The following is a 21,116-nucleotide window of genomic DNA, read 5'->3' as shown; positions in this document are numbered from 1 at the left end:
GAGGGCAGAGGTGCGGGTGATGAGATGAGACGCGTTGGAGGGCATCTTCAACCACGTGAGAAGGGAAATTGCGATCTCTAAAGAAGAAGGCCATCTGGTGTGTTCTGTGGTTGAACTGGTCCTCCTGGGAGCAGAAATGGAAGAGGCAGAGGAATTGGGAATATGGGATGGCATTTTTGCAGGAGGTGGGGTGGGAAGAGGTGTAATCTAGGTATATTAGATTAGATTACTTACGGTGTGGAAACGTAGACGACAAAGAGACAGGCATAGCTGGGGCCCATACGGGTGCCCATGGCTACCCCTTTGGTCTGGAGGAAGTGGGAGGATTTGAAGGAGAAATTGTTAAGGGTGAGGACCAGTTCAGCCAAACGAATTTCACCTGCACATCCACCAATGTCATTTATTGTATCCGTTGCTCCCGATGCAGTCTCCTCTACATTGGGGAGACTGGACACCTCCTCGCAGAGCGCTTCAGGGAACATCTCCAGGACACCCGCACCAATCAACCACACCGCCCAGTGGCCCAACATTTCAACTCCCCCTCCCACTCTGCCGAGGACATGCAGGTCCTGGGCCTCCTCCACCGCCGCTTCCTCACCACTCGATGCCTGGTGGAAGCACGCCTCATCTTCCGCCTTGGAACACTTCAACCCCAGGGCACCAAAGCGCACTTCACCAGTTTCCTCATTTCTGTTCCCTCCACCTTCCCCCAGTTACAACCTTCCAGCTCAGCACTGTCCACATGACCTGTCCGATCTACGAATCTCCCTTTCCACCTATCTGCTTCACCCTCTCCTCTGACCCATCACCTCCATCCCCACCCCCATTCACCTATTGCTGCCTGACCTGCTTTGCTTTTCCAGTACCATTCTGATCTAATCCCCATGTGAGGGTGTCTATGCCCCAATGTTCAGACTGATTCTACTTCTAAAAAAGGGATTTACACAATCTTACCTGGATCCATGCAGTTTTTGAGCAAAATAAATATAAATTCACCCCACAAACCTTTATGCGTGTGTGTGCATGTGGGTGTGTGTATATGGGTAGGGGTATGAGTGTCTGTGAGAGAGTGTGTGAGTGTAAAGGGGTATAAGTCTGTGAGATGGTGCGCGTGTAGGTGTGAGTGTGTGTGTATGTGTGAGCATATGAGAGAGGGTCTGTGTGAGTGTATAGGTCTGTAGGAGTGTGTGTGAGAGTGAGAGAGAGAGTATAGTGTAGTGGGGTCACCTGTAGTGTGACATGAACCCCATGGGTACCGAACTTGGCTAACAGCCTCTGCTCGGCCACTTTGTGTTGTTGCCTGTCCCAAAGTCCACCTTGGAGGACGGTCACCCAAAAGTCAATGTCCCAGACTGCTGAAGTGTTCTCTGATTGGGAGGGAACACTCCTGTCTGTTGATTGCTGTGCGGTGCAATTGGCAAGAAAGGCTAAGAAAGCAAAGTCAAGATTGGTTAAGTAGTAGAGAGAGAAATGGAGGTCAAGGGGTTTTGGGGAAAAGAGGCCAGCCTGGGTGTGGGGTTGGAGAAAAAGTTTCCAGTCAGCAATCACTGTCTGCATTTGTCCACCTCTCCCCACCCTAGACACATGACAAGAACATGTCAGCTCTTGAGGGCAGGGTTCTGCTCAACGTCACTGACCACTCCCCATCTCACATGATCCCTTATCACCAATGGCCCACGGTCTTTCCCTTTATATATATATATATATATAGATATAGTTATTCCCCCCTTCATATTTGTAATGCCATCTGCATCCCAGCATTCTGCCTTCACTCTCCACCATTAATTTCCCAGCCTCTCTTGTATGGAACTGACCCCTGAGAATGCCTTGCCCTCTTGACATACAGCGGACTGAAGCCCCAGACTAGTTGTGGCACATTCCCATGAGCAACAATTAGACAGCCCCAAACATTTAGTGACCAGACTCCTAACTGATATCTATAGAGCTACCTGACTGTTTCCATGACTCCTCTAATTGGCCACATTAGACTGATAGGGCTGATTATGACTCGTGTCTTGGGCATAGACCTCCTGATGTGACCACCCTGACCAGATACCTGATTGTGCCCTGACTGGTATCTGAGGGTGCCCTTGAATTTACTGTATCAGAAGCTCCTGATTAATGGGTGTCTCCCTGGACTGCTCTCATAAGACTTTGAGCTTCCCTCAGTCACCGACACTTTAAGAAAAACAGTCCCAGCCGATACAGCCTCGCCCTATAGCTCAAATCTTCCCACCCTGCAACATCCACATAAACCTTTTCTGAACCTTTTCAAGTTTCACAACATTCTTCCAATATGAAGGAGACCAGAATTGCACGCAATATTTCTTTATTCATACACTTGATGTGGGTGTCGCTGGCTTCGGCAGCATTTATTGCCCAATCTTTATTGCCCAGAGAGCAGTTGAGAGTCAACCACATTTCCATGGGTCTGTAAGCACAAGTAGGCCAGACTGGGTAAGGATGGCAAATTTCCTTCCCTAAAAGACATAAGTGAATCAGATGGGTTTATTCCAAAAGTGGCCTAACCAATGTCCTGTAAAACCGTAACACAACCTCGCAACTCCTATACTCAATGCTCTGATCAATAAAGGAAAGCATACCAAATGCCTTTTTCACTATCCTATCTACTGGCGACTCTACTTTCAAGGAACTATGAACATGCACTCCAAGGTCTCTTTGTTCAGCAACACTCCCCAGGGCCTTAGCATTAAGTGTATAAGCCCTGCTCTGCAGCACCTCACAGTTATCTAAATTAAACTCCATCTGCCACTCCTCAACCCATTGGCCCTCCTGATCAAGATCCCATTATACTCTGAGGTAACCTTCTTTGCTATCCACTACACCTCCGATGTTGGTGTCATCTGCAAACTTACTAACTATATCTCTATGTTCACATCCAAATCATTTATATAAATGATGAAAAGCACTGGACCAGCATTGATCCTTGTGGCACACCACTGGTCACAGGCCTCCAGTTGAAAAGAAACCCTCCACCACCACCCTCTGTCTACTCCTTTCATGCCAGTTCTGTATGCAAATGGCTACTCCTCCCCATATTCCATGAGATCTGGACTTGCTAACCAGATTCCCAAGAGGAACCTTGTCGAATGCCTTACTGAAGTCTATATAGATTACATCTACTACTCTGCCCTCAGCAATCCTCTTTGTTGCTTCTTTAAAAAACTCAATCAAGTTCGTGAGACATGATTTTCCATGCACAAAGCCATGTTGATTATGCCTAATCAGTTTTTGCCTTTCCAAATACATGTAAATCCAGTCCTTCAGGATTCCCTCCAACAACTTGCCCACCACTAATGTCAGGCTCACCGGTCTATAGTTCCCTGGCTTTTCCTTACCACCTGTCTTAAATAATGGCACTACGTTAGCCAACCTCCAGTCTTCTGGCACCTCACCTGTGTCTATCCATGATACAAATATCTAAGCAAGGGGCCCAGCAAACACTTCCCTAGCTTCCCACAGAGGTCTAGGGTACACCTGATCAGGTCCTGGGGATTTATGCATTTTTATGCGTTTCATGACATCCAGCACCTCCTCCTCTATAAAATAGACATTTTTTCAGATGTCACCATCTATTTCCCCATATTCTATATCTTCCATATCCTTCTCAACAGTAAACATTGATGCAAATTACTCAGTATCTCCCCCATCTCCTGCGGTTCCACACATAGGCTGTCTTGCTGATCTTTGAGAGGCCCTATTCTCTCCCTAGTTACCCTTTTGTCCTTAACGTATTTATAAAATTCCTTTGGATTCTCCTTAACTGTATTTGCCAAAGCTATCTCATTTCTCCTTTTTGCCCTTCTGATTTCTCTCTTAAGTATACTCCTACTGCCTTTATAATCTAAGGATTCACTCGATCTCTGCTGTCTATACCTGACATATGCTTCCTTCATTTTCTGAAATAAAACTTCAATTTCTCTAGTCAATCAGCATTACCTATACCTACCAGCCTTTCCTTTCACCCTAACAGGAATATACTCTCATTATCTCATTTTTGAAGGCTTCCCATTTCCAGTCATTCCTTTACCTGTGAACATCTGCCCCCAATCAGCTTTTGGAAGTTCTTGCCTATTAAGTGTCAAAATTAGCCTTCCTCCAATTTAGAACTTCAACTTTTAGATCTAGTCTATCCTTTTCTATCACTGTTTTAAAACTAATAGAATTATGGTCGTTGGCCCCGAAGTGCTCTTCAATTGACACAGTCACTCAGTCACATGCCCTGCCTTATTTCCCAAGAGTAGGTCGAGTTTTAATGAGGGTGATGAGTTTTAATAGGCAATCCCTAGCAAGAATCTTATGTCAGCACCCAGAACTTAGTTGAAAAATTCAACTCGTTGCTCTCAAAGTCAAGAAAGGCTTCATGCAATTCCGATGTTGTTCAGGATTCCATTCATTATTTTAATTTCTCTTCAGCTGATAAAAGAGCAAATCTTTTACTCAAGTATCTTTCAATCAAGTACCCATCTCAGATATGAATTAACATTTGATATTATTACTATTGCGTGACATTGTTAATAATAATTGAGTTGCATACGTCAAAAACAAATAAGTACACTTTTCCCTTGAGGCTCTAACCTCAATGAATGATGTAAGTGCACATTCTACTCTAAAATAATAGCTTTAAGTAAAAATAGGTTAACATAGTCCTTCTTGAAAGTATGCTTTACTTGCATGCAATTTTGTTTTTGTCCTAGAGCTTTCCTAAGGAGCAACATTCAGGTCTGTGTTATGATTTCTTATGCAGCACACAAATGGAGTTCTTAAAGGAAAGACTGAGAAGATGGCAGGATCAGATTAGTATGGTCCAGCTTTCACCATTGCTTTGGCACTGGAATAATGTCAGAATCTTATAGGGGTCTGAGTGATGTGGACTACATTGAGATTTGTGGCAAAATTGGACTGGAAGTCTGGGAGGTTGACCTCGACATCCAGAGCATCTTGCTCCATCTTTTATGCTTTTTATAAGCAGCATGATGAGTTCCTCGCTAGTCAGCAGTGAATTGGCAATTGATAGCGTATAAATGCCTTATTAATATTCAGTTTTCTATCTTAGCAAATAGGCCAAACAAGCTAGATGTTGAGAAATACCAACATAGAAATCAGAGTAGGTATCTGATCTTCATTAGACCTCCATATCAGTCAGTGGGCAATGACATCTCAAGGCATACTCATTGGCACCAGTCACATGCATACCACACCTATGGATTTTGGCATCTGACATATATCAGTCTCCAAGAACCCTCATGGTCAATCCTTGATCCACTTACTGAAAACTACTGCATTTCAATGCTGCACCTCAGGCTGCAACTACCATTGTAATGCTGCAGCAAGGACATTGTACTTAGGGTCAGGTGTCCAGCTCATGAACTGGATCAGGCTGTACCTCTGTCCTGTTTGCTTGTTCTCTTAGTGGACACTCACTTTGAACCTTCTTGGATGCTCACAGCATTCCTGCTTGTACTGCCTTGCTTTGCCTTTTGCACTTTGTCTGTTCAGCCAAAGATACCAGGCTCACATTGGTTCAGTCTTGCCTTAATGTTTCGTGTAGACTCAAAGGAAGGAAGCTTGCCATGGTTGTCAGCGAATCACAGTCATATCAATGATGATAGCCTTTATTCAGGGGGTCTGCTTTGGTAAGTCAAGGACAGCCTCTGTTATCAGTCCAAAAGCTTAGAAATGGTCAGTCAGTCACTGAGTATTGATGGAGTTCTTAAAGGAAAGACTGAGAAAATGGCAGGATCAGATTAGTATGGTCCAGCTTTCACCATTGCTTTGGGCACTGGAATAATGTCAGAATCTTAAAGGGGCCTGAATGATGTGGACTACATTGAGATTTGTGGCAAAATTGGACTGGAGTCAGGATGCTTTCTGCAAAAAAAGCCTGAAGAGCTGACGCTTTCAGTCCACCACCTTTCCAGACTCTTTTTGACTAAATGGGGACTGTTTTCTTCCTGGAATGAGAGGGAGGCAGGATTACGGGATACACAAGTGAATAGTACAGCTGTTACTTTCCATGCAGGTGGGAAAGTGTCCCAAATCGAGAAGGTTACTGCTGAGGGCATTTAGGATCAGTGCTGATGGGAGTTGGGATTGGTGACAGCAAGTAAAGGGAGACTTTGCAGGCATTGGTGTGAGTGGAAGAGCATGGTAAGGTGGGGCTGGAATCGGATGCAACAGACACCTTGGAGTGGGATAGGTAACCAATAAAGCAATAAATTGACAATCTACCACAAAGAAACGACAAGAAAAACACTAAGATTTGTGGGTGGAGAATCCCTCCAAAAGTTCAACATTACTTATACTTAACTAATAGAAGTAATATTCCAACTTATATTACTAATGATTAAGAATAGCTAGACTAACAGCAGGTTTTAGATTCAGAGAAAGCCTCCATCCTTTGTCCAGGAGCTGGTATGCAAGATTAGGCCTACACTATTTCAAAATGGCACTAAGTTAGTTGTCTGCACTTCCATAGAAGTAAAGGTACCTCGTGGTTTTTAGGTGGAGTGTTAGCAGCAGAATCCAATAAAGCTGCTAAACATTGGATTAATATCAAAGAAAAGCTTCCATGATATTGCATAATTAAGTCTGTAAGCTGTGTAGTCACACCTATCACATTCTGTGATTGATACAGATTTTGGTGACTGGCCTGACATCAGAGCTGGAAATCCTCTTCTAAGGCAAGTACAAGGCTCTATGCCCTTTGGCTCTGAAGTCAGGGAAGTTCTTCCATTATGGAAATGCATCCCACTCTCACATCTCCCTCCAGCTCAAACTATACTCTGTGGGTTTGGTAGCTGAATTAGTCTAGACAGCTAGAGTAAGGTGCACGAATACAGGTACAATTCTTGTATTCGCTGCAGTAGTTCATGGTGGGTTAACTCCTTGCTTTAGTCCATGTTTGATGCATGATGGTGACCCTCAATCTATATAACCACTTGCCTCTCTCTAACAGACAATGAGCTTATGGTTCCTTATGGACTATGGCTACTTACTTCACGTTAACTCATTTCAATCCATGGTTCATCCAGTTCATATTCTAACTAACACAATCTAATTGTAAGCTAGTGCATTAGAATGGAGAAGAATGCATTTCCAAGCTCCACATTGTGTTTATGCTGAATGTGGTCTTTTTAAATGAGGGGATCCACTGAGGTGCTCTAGCACTCAGGCACATTACATGCAAGTTCTTCCTACAAAAGCTGTTAGTGAATTAGATAAAGGCTAAAAATTCAGGACTGTCTGTCAGGTGATGCAACAGTAGTTGAAATAAAAGTTGTGATAGTGTTAAAGTGGAGGAAGAGGTTTTAATGTTACACACTGAAAGAAAGGCAATGACACAATACTGTAAAGTCTGAAGTAAGTGTATCTTTTAACTGGTATAAAAGATTATTTGTGCAATGGCACTTTTAGCATGAAAGATGGTACGTTTATTTGATATAAACTAATAACAAAAATAGATAAAATTATATTATGACTAATTGTTTCAATTAGTTGTATAAGACACACAATCCTGATGATATATTTTTAAATATAATGGCTATAATAAACTACTGCATAATTACAAGATTTATTCATTCATTTATTCCTTCATATGTGCTCTGCCTGAAGACACGTCTTTAGCATATTGTCTGCAGACATTTCATCCTGAGTTGTTTTCTTGGTAATTTCTGACAGTAGTATTTTTGACTATTGTCTTCTCTAAGAGACAGGGTAAAGATACAGATCCCAAGTCTACTTCAGCCTCAACATGAACCAAACCCACAATGGTGTTGTTCTGAACTATACAGTAACCACCCAACTAACTAAGCTAATTGTCCCCCAGATTACAGGTTAAAAGGCCTTAAAATAATCATACAATATTCAAAGGATGGAGTCTTTAAAAAAACTTTGCTTTCCTGAAAAAACCTCTGTAAAAAAAGCACAATGTCCATTATTTTAAGCATCAATTTGTCAAAGCTCTAGTGAATTGTAATGAGAGTTGTCAGTGTTCCAAAAGCCCTTTGCCTGCTATTACCATCCCCTTCTCAAGGGGTGTAACTAACTGTTGGTTCTTAGTAGTTTGGAAGTGGAGCATTTTCATTCTGACTTTTTGCATATTTTTTAATATAATTTGTCATATCATGTTCAGAAATTCAGGTTTGTGTCTCATATGTTTGTGTCTCACAGACTATCAATACTAAGTCTGACATGACTTGTTGAATTCAATAAACATCACATGCACCACCATTCCACCATTAGCATCTTTCCCTGAATCACACAATTGCTATCACCTTTCTAAATTTTCAGCAAGAATTAAGTATCTACAACTCCCATTTTAAAAAGAGAAAAATAAGCTCAAGATGTTCAGTTAAACCTGTTGCTTTTTTTGGACTAGTCTGTTCTTGTCATGCTATTATATAAACTATGATTGTGTTCTACAATATGATCTAATCTTTAAATAAAAACAGGTTATCATTTAGACAGGAATTCAATAAAGTTCATTGATCAAGTTAATTCTAAAGATCTTTCTAACGAATGGAGTCTACTGACTTAGGATTATGACTATGAGCATGTGTAATCCTATCTAGGGTATAGATTTTTACAACTTGATGCCTGAAAAAAACATAGAGGATCAAGCATTTGACATTGAAATGCAAACAAAAAATCATGGCACAGTTAAAGCAGCACTGCTGCATTTTTTCCTGCAGTATGGATGAAAATGAAGTATGAATGAAAATGCCAAATTGCACTAAAATTTCCATGATATTTTAAGTTTAATAGGCTTTATTGATAACACTAGAAGTTAGTGGTAGCACACGTGCAGCTATTCAACAAGGTATATAATTAATTACAAATTACAAGTGTTCTTATAATAACCCTGTATTTAAAATTTACTCAGATTAAAATTTCCAGAGCCCTAATATCAAAATTTATGATCATGGCTATATGTCAAGAAGTAAGCTTTAAACAAAGGCTAGGCAGCAGGAAAAGACAAAAAAAAAGCAAACAACTCATTAAATATTATCTGAAGCCACAAAATTACAGATAATGGAAACTAACAACAAAATGTTCCACATCTTCTACAATAGATGTACTATATCAGCAAGGCTCACAGTTGATAGCACTCTCACTTGAGTCACTAGGTTCCTAGTTCAAGTTCAACTACAGGGCTTGAGCACAAAAGAATCAAGGCTGTCACTCCAGTGCAGTATTGAGGGAGGACTACATTACTGAAGGTGTTCGATGTTGAATGAGACGTTAAATAAAATATCATCTGCCTGCTTTGGTGAATACAATGTATGCCACAGCATTTTTTCAAAGAAGAGTAATGGAGTTAGCCCTAGTGCTCTGGTCAATTTCAATCCTTCAATCAGCATCATAAAATCAGATTATCTGATCTTTATATTCCTGCTGTTCATATGATTTTACTTTGCATGAATTGACTGCCACTTTTTTTGGCATTAGAGTAGTTCACTACAATTTAAATTTATATAATTAGCTGTAAAGCATTTTAGACCTCTGGTGATCATGAAAAGGATTTTGAGGCATTTAGTTGCCATGAAAAGCACTATATAAAGATGGCCATTTTTCTCTAATGGTCCTTGTCCCAACGGCCATTAATGCAATATTAGAAGTTAAATATAAAAATATTTCTGAATGATTAAAATATGAACACAGAGATTGTGTGCCAGATGGCCTTACTGTCGCCTCTATAAAAAGTTTATAGATTCTGGAATATCTCCTTCTTTTTATTAAAACATTCAATAGAAACAAAATCTTCATAAGCATACAACATCTTAAAACTGATTGGCCCATTGCATCTTCCAGTTACCATTCTTTTCACCCACCTTATTCTGGGTGATTCGCTTTGATGGAGCATTAATGCCAAGTTGTTCCAATGGATAGATAATCTGTCTTCTCCGGCGCACAGGAACTAGGCAATTAAGGGCTGATGTGAGGGAATGAGCAAATGGACTGTTTATCTGAAAGAGAACGAAATTATCGTTACTTTCAGGAAGTAATATTAAAATAGTAGATTCTTAATTAATCTGAAATAAATTGTGTGAAACTCAAGGAAGTTTAAGCCGAAAAGTTCAAACTATCACTGAAGCTTACGAATGGGTTTCCCCTTACAGGTTAGTACCAATAAGCCTAAATATGAATCATAAGTAATCATATTGTTGTCTCTATGGAAATTGTAAAAAAGCAAATGAAAAGTTTTATTATTCTAACAATGCATGAGAATTACCAAACGAAAAATTTCTCTGCTTAGAACACATCAGCCATATTTAGTTTAAAAATCATCAGAAACATCTTTCATTTAGGTACATTTCATTTTGTACCAAGTCAATATTTAAAACCATAATCAACTACAAAGATCCATGTACAAATTTGTGCATAATAAATCATGCAGTTCATAAATGCACATTCTTGACATTTTGCTGATAATTTCTGTACATATAGATAACAATAAAATATATATTTTAACAAATTAAGGTGAACATATAGTACATTTAAAACCGGAATACTGCAATATCTGATAAATGTAACAACAATTTTGTTTTACCTTATTAAGTAATAATCTTGGGTAAACAGGGTAGTACAGGCATGACTTAAAAGTAATCCGAAGTATTTCTTTGAGAAAATGTCTGGTATAGTGATGGAAAATTGGGTTCAAAGCAAAGTGATAGAGGTGCCCATGTTCTTCACGTTGGTGATGGTCGAAGTAGATAAAGTTTTCGATGTTATAATGCGAACGAATATATTCAATTTGCTAGGAGAATAAAATTCACACTGAACATAAGAAAGAATATCTAAACCAGTGCAGAAAAAAGGAACATTTTTAAACTGATTGATAAAAATTTAATGTTTAAGAGAAGATTTGAAATGTGCCTACTGAGAGATTGGCTGCATGAAATGCACCATTACCAGCACTGAGACTAAGAAAGGCCATAAAGCAAAGCCTCACAAAAATTAGCTTTATGATAGATGCACTGCACTTTCTCCATGAAAGTTAGCTCATTCTTCTAACACATATTGAAACCATATGTGATGTTAATTTCCTAATGCAAAATGGCACACAATAGAGTTACTTCAAAATATTTTGAATTTACAACACAAAAATAGACCATTAGGCCCAAAAGATCTCGATACATGTCTATGCACTACATGAGCTACTTTTCACTTTTCTTCATCTAATGTTCTCAGCCATTCCTTCCAGTCCATTCTCTTTCATGTGCTTATTTAGCTTCCTCTTAAATGCATCAATGTGATTTGCGCAATAACCATAGTTGTACCATTCCCTGCATAATGAAGATTATAGAGTCATAGAGACATAGAGATGTGCAGCACGGGAACAGACCCTTCGATCCAACTCGTCCATGCCGACCCGATATCCCAACCAAATCCAGTCCCACCTGCCAGTTCCTGGTCAATATCCTGAATTTCTTGTTGGTTTACTGGTGACAGTCTTGTATTTATGGTCCCTGGTTTTAGTCTTTCCCATAACATGTCTTCCACATGTAGACTTTATCAAAACCTTTCTTGGTTTTAGAGACCACTACTTGGTCACCTCTCAGCCATCAATTTTGGAGAAAGAAGAACCCAAGTGCAATCAATCTATTTTAGTAATTTTGACAGTATCCTTGGAAACTTTCTGTACATCTTGTTATGATCTCAGGCGATGATAATGCTGGACAAATCAAATTGTAGAGGAAAACTTGGCTTGATAGATTGTAAATTTAATTTTTGCAGTTGGTTAATGTGGTGGTTAGACACTCAACATATTCATAACAGGCTGTCAATGTTCTTTAACAAAAGCATCCAAATATACAAATGAAAAAAGAAATGAAGTTTTATATATTAAATACACAGGTCACTCTGCTGTAATGCACGTTTCATTAATGCGAATTTGCTGTAACGCGATTGACAAATTGGGAACCCTGTTTCTACAAAGCAAACTTTTAAAATGTGTGTTGGCTGTAACGTGGCCACATCGCCAATGCTTTAAGTGCTGTTTCTAAAGTGAGATTTTTCTATAATGCGGGGTTCCACAATAATGCAACCATCACGTTACAGAAGAGCTACCTGTATGTGATAGCATAGAAAGAGACCCATCGGTCAAACTCATCCTGGCTGACCATGTTCCCAAAGTAAACTAGTCCCATCACCTGCATTTGGCCCATATCCCTCCAAACCTTTCCTATTCATGTACTTGAGCAAATGTCTTTTCAATGCTGTAATTGTTCCCACATCCGCCACTTCCTCTAGCAGTTCATTTCTACGCACAAACCGCTCTCTGTGTAAAAATGTCGTTTTTAAATCTTTCTCCTCTCACCTTAAAAATATGCCCTCTAGCTTTGAACTCCCCCACTTTCGGGAAACCTTTGTTATTCACCTTATCTATGTCCGTCATGATTCTATAAACCTCAGTAAGGTCACCCCTCAACCTCCTATGCTCCAGTGAAAAAAGCCTATTTTATAACTCAAGCCCTCCTAGCAACATCCTGGTAATTTTTTTCTGAACCCTCTTCAGTTTAATAATATCTTTGCTCTAATAGGGCAAGTAAGAACTGCGGTCTTAACACAAACAGCAAAGTGAAAAAATAAAATTCAACCTTTTTCCCATGAATATCCTTCCAAGATACTGATTCCCAGTGAAATGCTGCTCCTAATCTAACTCTTTTCAGTTTTGATTCCTCCTGCGCTAGTTGTATACAGACTTTTTCCAGTCCTGAACTTAAACATTTTTTCAGCTCTGACAGGTTGAACTTCTGTACAAATGTTTCTCGTTTAGACACTGCAAAACCTAACCTGGCCTTCTGTGAGTATGGAACTGTTCTTCTGAATTGAAACCTGGTTCTAAACTAAACTCAAAATACTTGAGGACCCTGTCCTATCTCTGCCTTAAAAATATTCAAGGACTTTGCGTCAATCACCTTTTCAGGAAGAGGGGTCCAAAGGCTCACGATCTTCTAAGAGAAAAACACATTACTTTGTTTAAATAGGCAATCCATGATTTTTAAATAGTGACCCCTAATTCCAGATTTTTCCATAAGAGGAACTATTCTTTCCATGTCCATCCTGTCAAGACTCTTTAAGATCCTCTATGTTTCAACTAACTTGCTCTCACTCTTTTAAACTCCAGTGGATGCTAATCTAGCCGCTACAACCTGTCCTCATAAGACAAGCCCTCATTTCAGTGCAAATAAACCTTCTCTGAACTACCTACAAAGTGTTTATATCCTTCCTCAAATATGGTGACCAATATTGTGCATGTACACAGATCCCTTTGCATCTTAGAACTCTGCAATCTTTTACCAGTTAATGTACTTTTCGTTTTTCAGGCCAAAATGAACAGTTTCACGTTTCCATTGGCCACATATTTTCCCAATCAATAAACCTATCAATATATTTACATAACCTTCTTATGTGCCCTTCATAATCTATTTTCCTATCTATCCTGTGTTGTCAGCAAATTTTGCAATCATACCTTCTTCTTCTGATCCTTCATCTAAATCATTTATATAAATTGTAAACCGTTAACATCTAGCATTGATCTCCATAGTACACCACAGAAAAAAGACGTATTTATATTTACTTTCTGCTTCCTGTTAGCCAGCTAATCTTCTAACCATTCCAAAATGCTACGATGTACACTATAAGCCTGTATTTTTCTAATACCTAATTGACCTGTCATTGGAATTTGATAAGCTATTCGTAAAATTTTGCTATGATTCAAATTTTGCAGTTATAATTCATATTTATTGCTTGTGTAATACATTTTCAATTATATCCCCATTCTGCACATTTACTAACATCTTCCTGATATGTACGATACAACAATATATTTGAGGTAGCACGTGAAAATTTTAATAATGCTTATGCATATGATTGATGTTAAACTGGTGGAAAACTGGCAGTAGGAGTTCACCCTCAGTTGTTGATCCCACTTGATTTTCCATTCCCCTAATGTCAATGGAATGGAAACTGGAAGGGCTGACTCTCCTGTTCCGTGGATGCTGCCTGACCAGCACCACACGTTTCAACTCTGATCTCCAGCATCTGCAGTCCTCACTGTCTCCTAGATCCCAGATCATCTACCATAGCCTCGTAGCCATCCCAAAATGTTAAAATCAGCTAAAGTCAACTTTAAATTGTGTACTCAGGCTTTTGATACAATGGCTAATATAAAATATTGCAAGTCATACATGCAAAATGCATGCCACATTAGTTTAAACATTGACAACAAAAACAACTACAGAAATTGCTGGAAAAGCTCAGATCTGGCAGTATCTGTGAAGAGTTCTGAGGAAAGGTCACTCGACCCAAAAAGTTAACTCTGATTTCTCTTCACAGATGCTGCCAGACCTGTTGATGCTTTTCCAGCAATTTCTGCTTTTGTTTCTGATTTACAGTATCCACAGTTCTTTCGGTTTTTATTTAGTTTAAACATTGGCCTGTCATTTCCATAATCCAAAGTCAATTCATTGAAATGAATTTGGACATTGTCAATATATTTGCACCCATGTACTTCCATGATTATTAGTCGTGCAATAATGGTTGGGTTTCAATATATGTTCTGATTATGCCGAAATGGTAACTTTCCATAAATATTATGATACCCACTGGATTTCAAAACATTTGTGTCAGCTCTATGTCCCATCATGTAATAGCGAAGTCAGGATAAGGAGTAAAATAATTCAAATTGAATCCAATTGAGAATGGCAGTGGGTTAAAAATTGCACATTGGACAGTTCAGTTTTTTTTTTGATAATTACATGTACTTTGATTTCTAAGTGACTAAATGGTGGATTTATTTTTGTAATCAGTTTGTTCAGAGATGTTATTACACACCTCTGGAGCAGACAGGACTTGAACCCAGGTCTCCTGGCCCAGAGGTAGGAACAATACCCCTGTGCTGTTTAAAAAAAGACATTGGATAGTTGAAAGAGATATTTTCTAATCAACCTCTTCAGACATCTCTGGGGTAGATGGGACTTGAACCCAGGCCTCCTGGCTCAGAGGTAGGGACACTCCCACTGCACCATAAGAACCCCATTAGAAAGTTTTTTATTAAAAAATCAGGTAATAAGTGTTTCTAGCAAAATTTGTATAAAGTAATAAATTAATTGATACCTCTTCATTCCTGATGATAGCAATTCCCACAATTTCTTGTAAAACCTCAGCAACAATTGCCTGAATTGGAGTTCCATCCTAGTAAAAATAAAATGGAGAATGGCTAACATCTGTAAGTAAATCACTCTGTAAGTAAACTGAAAACATAGTAGACTTTTGTATCACAAATTCAAACACTGGGGCCAGCACAATTCTTTGTGATAGATTGAATAAAAGTTATTTCTTGGGAAACATAGGTTGTATAATCATAGAAATTTATAGTTCAGGAGACCGTTCAGCCAATTGTGTCTGTGCTGGTCTAAGGAAGGATCACTGGACCCGAAACATTAATTCTGATTTCTCTGCACAGATGCAACCAGACCTGATATGCTTCTCCAGTAATCTGTTTTGTGCCTGTACTGGCTGCTGAAAGAGCTACCCAGCTAGTCCCATCCTCCAGCCCTATCTCTAAGTTAATCACTTTCAATAACTAGCACTCTTGAAATCTCGTATGGAATCCACCTTCAATACTCTTCTAGGCAGTGCATTCCCAATCCTAACAACTCTTTGAGTAAAGAAATTTCTCCTCATCTCACTTCTGGCTCTCTTTCTGACAATCTTAATATTGTGACCCCTAGTTACTGACATACCAAGTAATATCCTTCTTTATCTTATCAACATTGTTCTTAATTTTGAACATCTCAATACGATAACCTCTAAATTGTCTCTGCTCCAAGGAGGATAAACCCACTTTATCTAATCTTTCCTTGTATCCAAAATTCCTCCTTCCTCGTTTCATTCTACTAAATTTCCTTTGAACTCTCTCCAAGACTTTAACATCCTTCCTTAAATAATGTGCTGAGACTGATCACAGTACTAAAAATGTAATCTTCGATTTGTACAGGTTTCGCATCATGTCCTTGCATTTCTAAAATCTACGCCTCTATTAATAAACCAAAGGGTTCTGTAGCATACTTAAAAACCATTTCAATTTGTCTGACCATCTTCAGAAAATTATGCACTTGAACCATGAGGTCTCTCTGCTCCTATATCAATTCAGATCTTCTTTGGTTTAACTGATGAAAATCGATTGGGAGCAGAGCCTAGAGGGGAAGACAGTACAGCAACAATGGCAGGAGTTTCTGGGTGTAATTGAGGACACAGTACAGAGCCCATCCCAAAGAAAAGAAGGATTATCTGGGGGTGGATTAGTCAGCCATGGCTGACAAAGGAAATCAGGAAATTTATCAAAGAAAAAGAGAGAGCCTATAAAATGACCAAGAGCACTGGAAAATCAGAAGATTGGGAAGACTACAAAAACAAACAGAGGATAACAAAGAGAGAAATAAGGAAGGAGAGGATCAAATAATAATATCTGTAAACTCCCACTTCATCTCAAGTGTGTCACAGGAAGAAGGCAGAAGAATGACTGTTGGTCTTCCAAGGAAGTCATCAACACTGAGGATGCATCACACAGGATTTTTATGATTAGGTTACTTATAGTGTGGAAACAGGCCCTTTGGCCCAACAAGTCCACACCGGGCCTCCGCAGAGCAACCCACGCAGACCCATTCCCCTACATTTACCCCTTCACCTAACACTACGGGCAATTTAGCATGGCCAATTCACCTAATCTGCACATTTTTGGACTGTGGGAGGAAACCGGAGCACCCGGAGGAAGTCCACACAGACACAGACATTTGCCTGAGGGGGGAATTGAACCCGGGTCTCTGATGCTGTGAGGCAGCAGTGCTAACCACTGTGCCGCCGTGCCACCCGTTCATGCAGATGATGCATCAACTCAGATACTGAAACTTTATTGATGTTATTGGCATATTATTTGAGTTCTATTTATAATTGGATGATGACTATTCATTGAGGCTTAACTATGCTCATAAGTGTAGGAGCAGGATGAAAGAAGGGTTGTTGATTACAATGTGCTACTATATAAATATGAAACTTGTAAATGTAAAGATTAGCTGCACTGCCCTTCACCGCCTGGCTACATGAGTTTTAATTTGAGAATAGGGGATGGTTGCCTAACGGCAAAGGTTAGAACTTTTTTCTTCTTTTCGACATAAAACAAAATCTTAGTAGCCATTGTTGAAAATGGCAGAAAGTAAATGGAAGTTGTCATGGTATAATTATTTTTCATGTGTTGGAATTTGAACAAAATGACTCATGAAAGAGGTTGGTATATGAACCAATGAAAAAATAAGATATGTAATTGGTGCCTTTGCTCATTAAGCAAAGAAAAATGAGAAGAAAGGCATTTTCTGAGAAGAATTCCAATGTCTGGAATCTCTAGTAGAGTTCATGGATTAAGAACTACATGAAAGATGACTATTAAATACCTTTGAGACTTGGCCAGAATTTAAATCTTTTGGAAAATGGACAATGAATTCATATATCCAAAGTATGTCATGGACTTTAAATAAAATATGCACAATATTGACAATATTGACTTGATGATAAGCACTAGCGATTAAGGTTTCCAGATTATGCTAGAATTCCTTATATGGACAGACAAGTCCAAACTATCATTCACTTCGCTGAGAAAGATATTATTGAACCAGATATCTGCTGCCTTAAAAGAGTTCTTTGGGAACCATCAGTCCTTTCAACCTTCATAGAACAAATGTGGCATTTTGCTGTGCTCAAATAATACAGTACTCAATGATTACCATATTTCAGAACAGTCCATATATTAGATATGCATCAATGTAATGGAAGGATCAAAAGCAAGCAGAATAGTGATGAGACCATATGCAGCAAACACAGTTATGTCTAAAGAAAAAGAAATCGGAAAAATAACAATGGGACTATGTTCCAGAAAAACCAAAGGAACGTTAATAAATGCTTCAGATATAATAATGTAATATATAATAAGTATCATGTGGCTAATTGTGCAGATGGAGGAAACAGAGACATTGAAATGACTTATCTAGAAAATTGCTTGTAAGAAGAGGGCACTGTGGCTCAGTGGTTAGCACTGTTACCTCACAACACTGGGGACCTGGGTTCAGTTCTAGCCTCAGATGACTGTTTGGGGCTTGCACATTCTCCCTGTGTCTGCGTGTGTTTCCTCACATAGATGTGCAGATTAGGTGGATTAGCCATGGGAAACATGGGATAGAGGGGTGGGTCTAGGTGGGATGCTCTTCGGATGGTCAGTGTGGACTTGATGGGCTGAATGGCCTACTTCCATACTGTAGGGATTCTAAGCAGACATGTCTGCATCTACTTCAGCAGTATGTGATATAAATTTATCAAACGTTATTTTGATTTATTAATCATCAACACAAGTTTAAGGAACACAAAAATGCTAGTGATGACAACCCATTGAGGATACTCATGAAAGAGCTAATTCCGTGTAAAGTATCTTGTGGAAGCTAGTACATAAACATTGAAACTACATAAGTTTCTAGTGAAAAACCGATGCTGTTGAGTAAACCTTCACAAAGAAAGATGGAAATGAAACTTGGCATGGAACATAATGAGCAGAATTATTCAGGTGGCAGGCTTTATCACCCCACCACTGAAAAAGCAAGTGTGATTTTGTTGGGAAGCACTAGTCAGTTAGAGGTGAGAATTTGATCACTCATTCACAAAAAAAAGTCCTGCCCCAGAAAGATGCCAGCCAATTTGATGAAATGGAAGCCTGGGATGGGTATTGCAAAGCAACTCAGTAAAGTCATAGAAAGCTACAGCACAGAAAAAGGCCCTTCAGCCCATTTAGTCTGCACCAGTTAAAAACAACTAGCCAACAACTAATCCCATCTTCCAGCACTTGGCCTGTAGCCTTATGTGCCTGGTGCACATAGAGTCATATAGCATGGAAACAGACCCTTCAGTCCAACTTGTCCATGCCAATCAGACATCTCAATCGGACCTTATCTCATTTGCCAGCATTTGGCCCATACCCCTCTAAACCTTCTTATTCATACACCCATCCCTAAGCCTTTATCTAAATACTTCTTAAATATTTTGAGGCTATTTGCTTCTACCAGTCTTACAGGTAGTGAGTTCCAGATTACCACCAGCCTCTGAGTGAAAAAGATTTTCCTCACCTGCCCTCTAAATCTCCTACCCCTTGTCTTAAATCAACTGGCCCCATGATCAATGATCTCTCCACAAAACTGAACAGTCTCCTTCCTGTCAGCCCTGTCTGTGCCCCTCACAGTTTTATGTATCTCAATCATGTCCTCCTATCAATCTCCTCTGTTTACCCAATTTCTCTTCACAGCTAAAACTCTCTAGCCCAGGCAACATCCTGGTAAATCTCCTCTGCACGCTCTCTAATGCAATCACTTCACTCCTATAACGTGGATTCCACATCTACACACAATATTCTAGCCATTGCCGAAACAACATTTTCTACAGTTCCAGCATAATGTCTTTGCTCTTAAACTATTTGCCTCGACTAACAAAGGCAATTATCCCTTTGGTGACAGTGAAGCTCAGGAAGGTAAACTTCTGTTGGTAAATCCTGAAGAAGTTAGAAGGCAACAATGCTCTGGAAACAAATGGATTTTGGGTGCCCCTTTGTGCATATATCATCCTCTCTTTCTCAAGGATCATGATCCTGGTGCCCCTTTGGTTGTTACTGCCCAAGGCCTGGAGCTGAAGCTATCTTCTTCTCTGATGCTCTTGAAGCCTGAGTGAATAAAATTCATAGTAAAAGCTCACCCAGTGTTCACTTCTCCCATATTGTCACTCTGAACACAGAAGTGCTAACTCTGAAACGCACCCAAGTTATGTGTCCTTGCTGTGCTAGGCAAGTTTATTTGATTATTACTTCCACTGCTTGCTCAATTGAAGCTCCATGCCAATTCACACTTTTTCAATATTGGCTACTGCAGCTTATATTGACATCCTGCACCACTGCTTTGTTTTAGCTGACAATACTTTTAAACCACATTGTTCATGGTAGCCTATTTTTAAATTAGAGGATCTGGTAACATTACATCATCTGCTGAAAATGTGTTGCTGGAAAAGCGCAGCAGGTCAGGCAGCATCCAAGGAGCAGGAGAATCGACGTTTTGGGCATGAGCCCTTCTTCAGGAACACATTTTCAGCTCTGATCTCCAGCATCTGCAGTCCTCACTTTCCCCTTGAACATTACATCATCTGCCCAATTCACAAGGTTTAATTACCTCCTGTGACTTTCCAGCATGATCTCATTCCACTAACCTGGAGACCTTAGGTAATATCTAGTTATGGTGCAACTCCCAGTTACTATCACCATCACATTACAATTCTTTATATCTTTCAGTCTTTTCAATGGACTAGTGCAATTCTGCTCTGTTAGTTCCAACTTAAAACTGATTATTGAAACTGTTCTTTGACACCAAGTTGCATCAATTCATTGCTAGCCCAGATGAGTGGGTAGGATAAGAAAGTAATGATGGCAGAAGGAAACGTGGAACTGAGGACCAGACTGAGCAATTCCAACTTGGAATGCTGCCATGTCCGCAGTACCCGACATGTTGTCTTATGTCCCAGTGGTCAAAATTGCCCTGCAATTCTCCCAGGGGTGCAAGTGGCTGTTTTCAAGAGCTGCAAAATCCAGGGATATTGGCCACAAGCATCACAGCAATCAGAGCTGAGGTTTGAACAACCTATTTCCACCTCTGTGGAAGTCACAGGCGGTTACACCAATTAGAAATGCTAAGAAGAGGATGAGTTATGACTTTTAATTGCCTAAGCATTTCAATTGGTAAAATTCAGTTTTCAACCATGTAAGTAACACTTATTTGCACAACTTTCTGTTCTGTTATTTTAGTTGTGGTTGGCAAGTCATCCTTTTTACATATGAAGGATGGCAAGACATAAATTGATTAAATTAGATTCCCTATAGTGTGGAAACAGGCCCTTCGGCCCAACCAATCCACACCGACCCTCCGAAGAGTAACCCACCCAGACCCATTTCCCTCTGACTAATGCACCTAACACAATGGGCAATTTAGCATGGCCAATTCACCTGGCCTGCA

General features: G+C 39.6%; 1 protein-coding gene across 1 annotated transcript in view; it reads right to left on the bottom strand.

The window, feature by feature from the left end:
• Positions 1 to 21,116, bottom strand: part of cfap61 (cilia and flagella associated protein 61) — a 240,219-nt gene that overhangs the window by 121,861 nt on the left and 97,242 nt on the right. Inside the window, exons 14-16 of the mRNA XM_087990980.1 lie at positions 15,145 to 15,222; positions 10,574 to 10,780; positions 9,855 to 9,989 (exon numbers count right to left, since the gene is read on the bottom strand). Of these exons, the coding sequence (XP_087847106.1) occupies positions 9,855 to 9,989; positions 10,574 to 10,780; positions 15,145 to 15,222 (420 nt within the window). The remainder of the gene's footprint in view (positions 1 to 9,854; positions 9,990 to 10,573; positions 10,781 to 15,144; positions 15,223 to 21,116) is intronic.

Source organism: Chiloscyllium plagiosum, unplaced genomic scaffold (assembly GCF_037043375.1).
Source record: "Chiloscyllium plagiosum isolate Xiang-an unplaced genomic scaffold, Cpla_swu_hap1 HiC_scaffold_10, whole genome shotgun sequence".
NCBI lineage: Eukaryota > Metazoa > Chordata > Chondrichthyes > Orectolobiformes > Hemiscylliidae > Chiloscyllium > Chiloscyllium plagiosum.
This window is presented reverse-complemented; position numbering and strand designations above follow the sequence as displayed.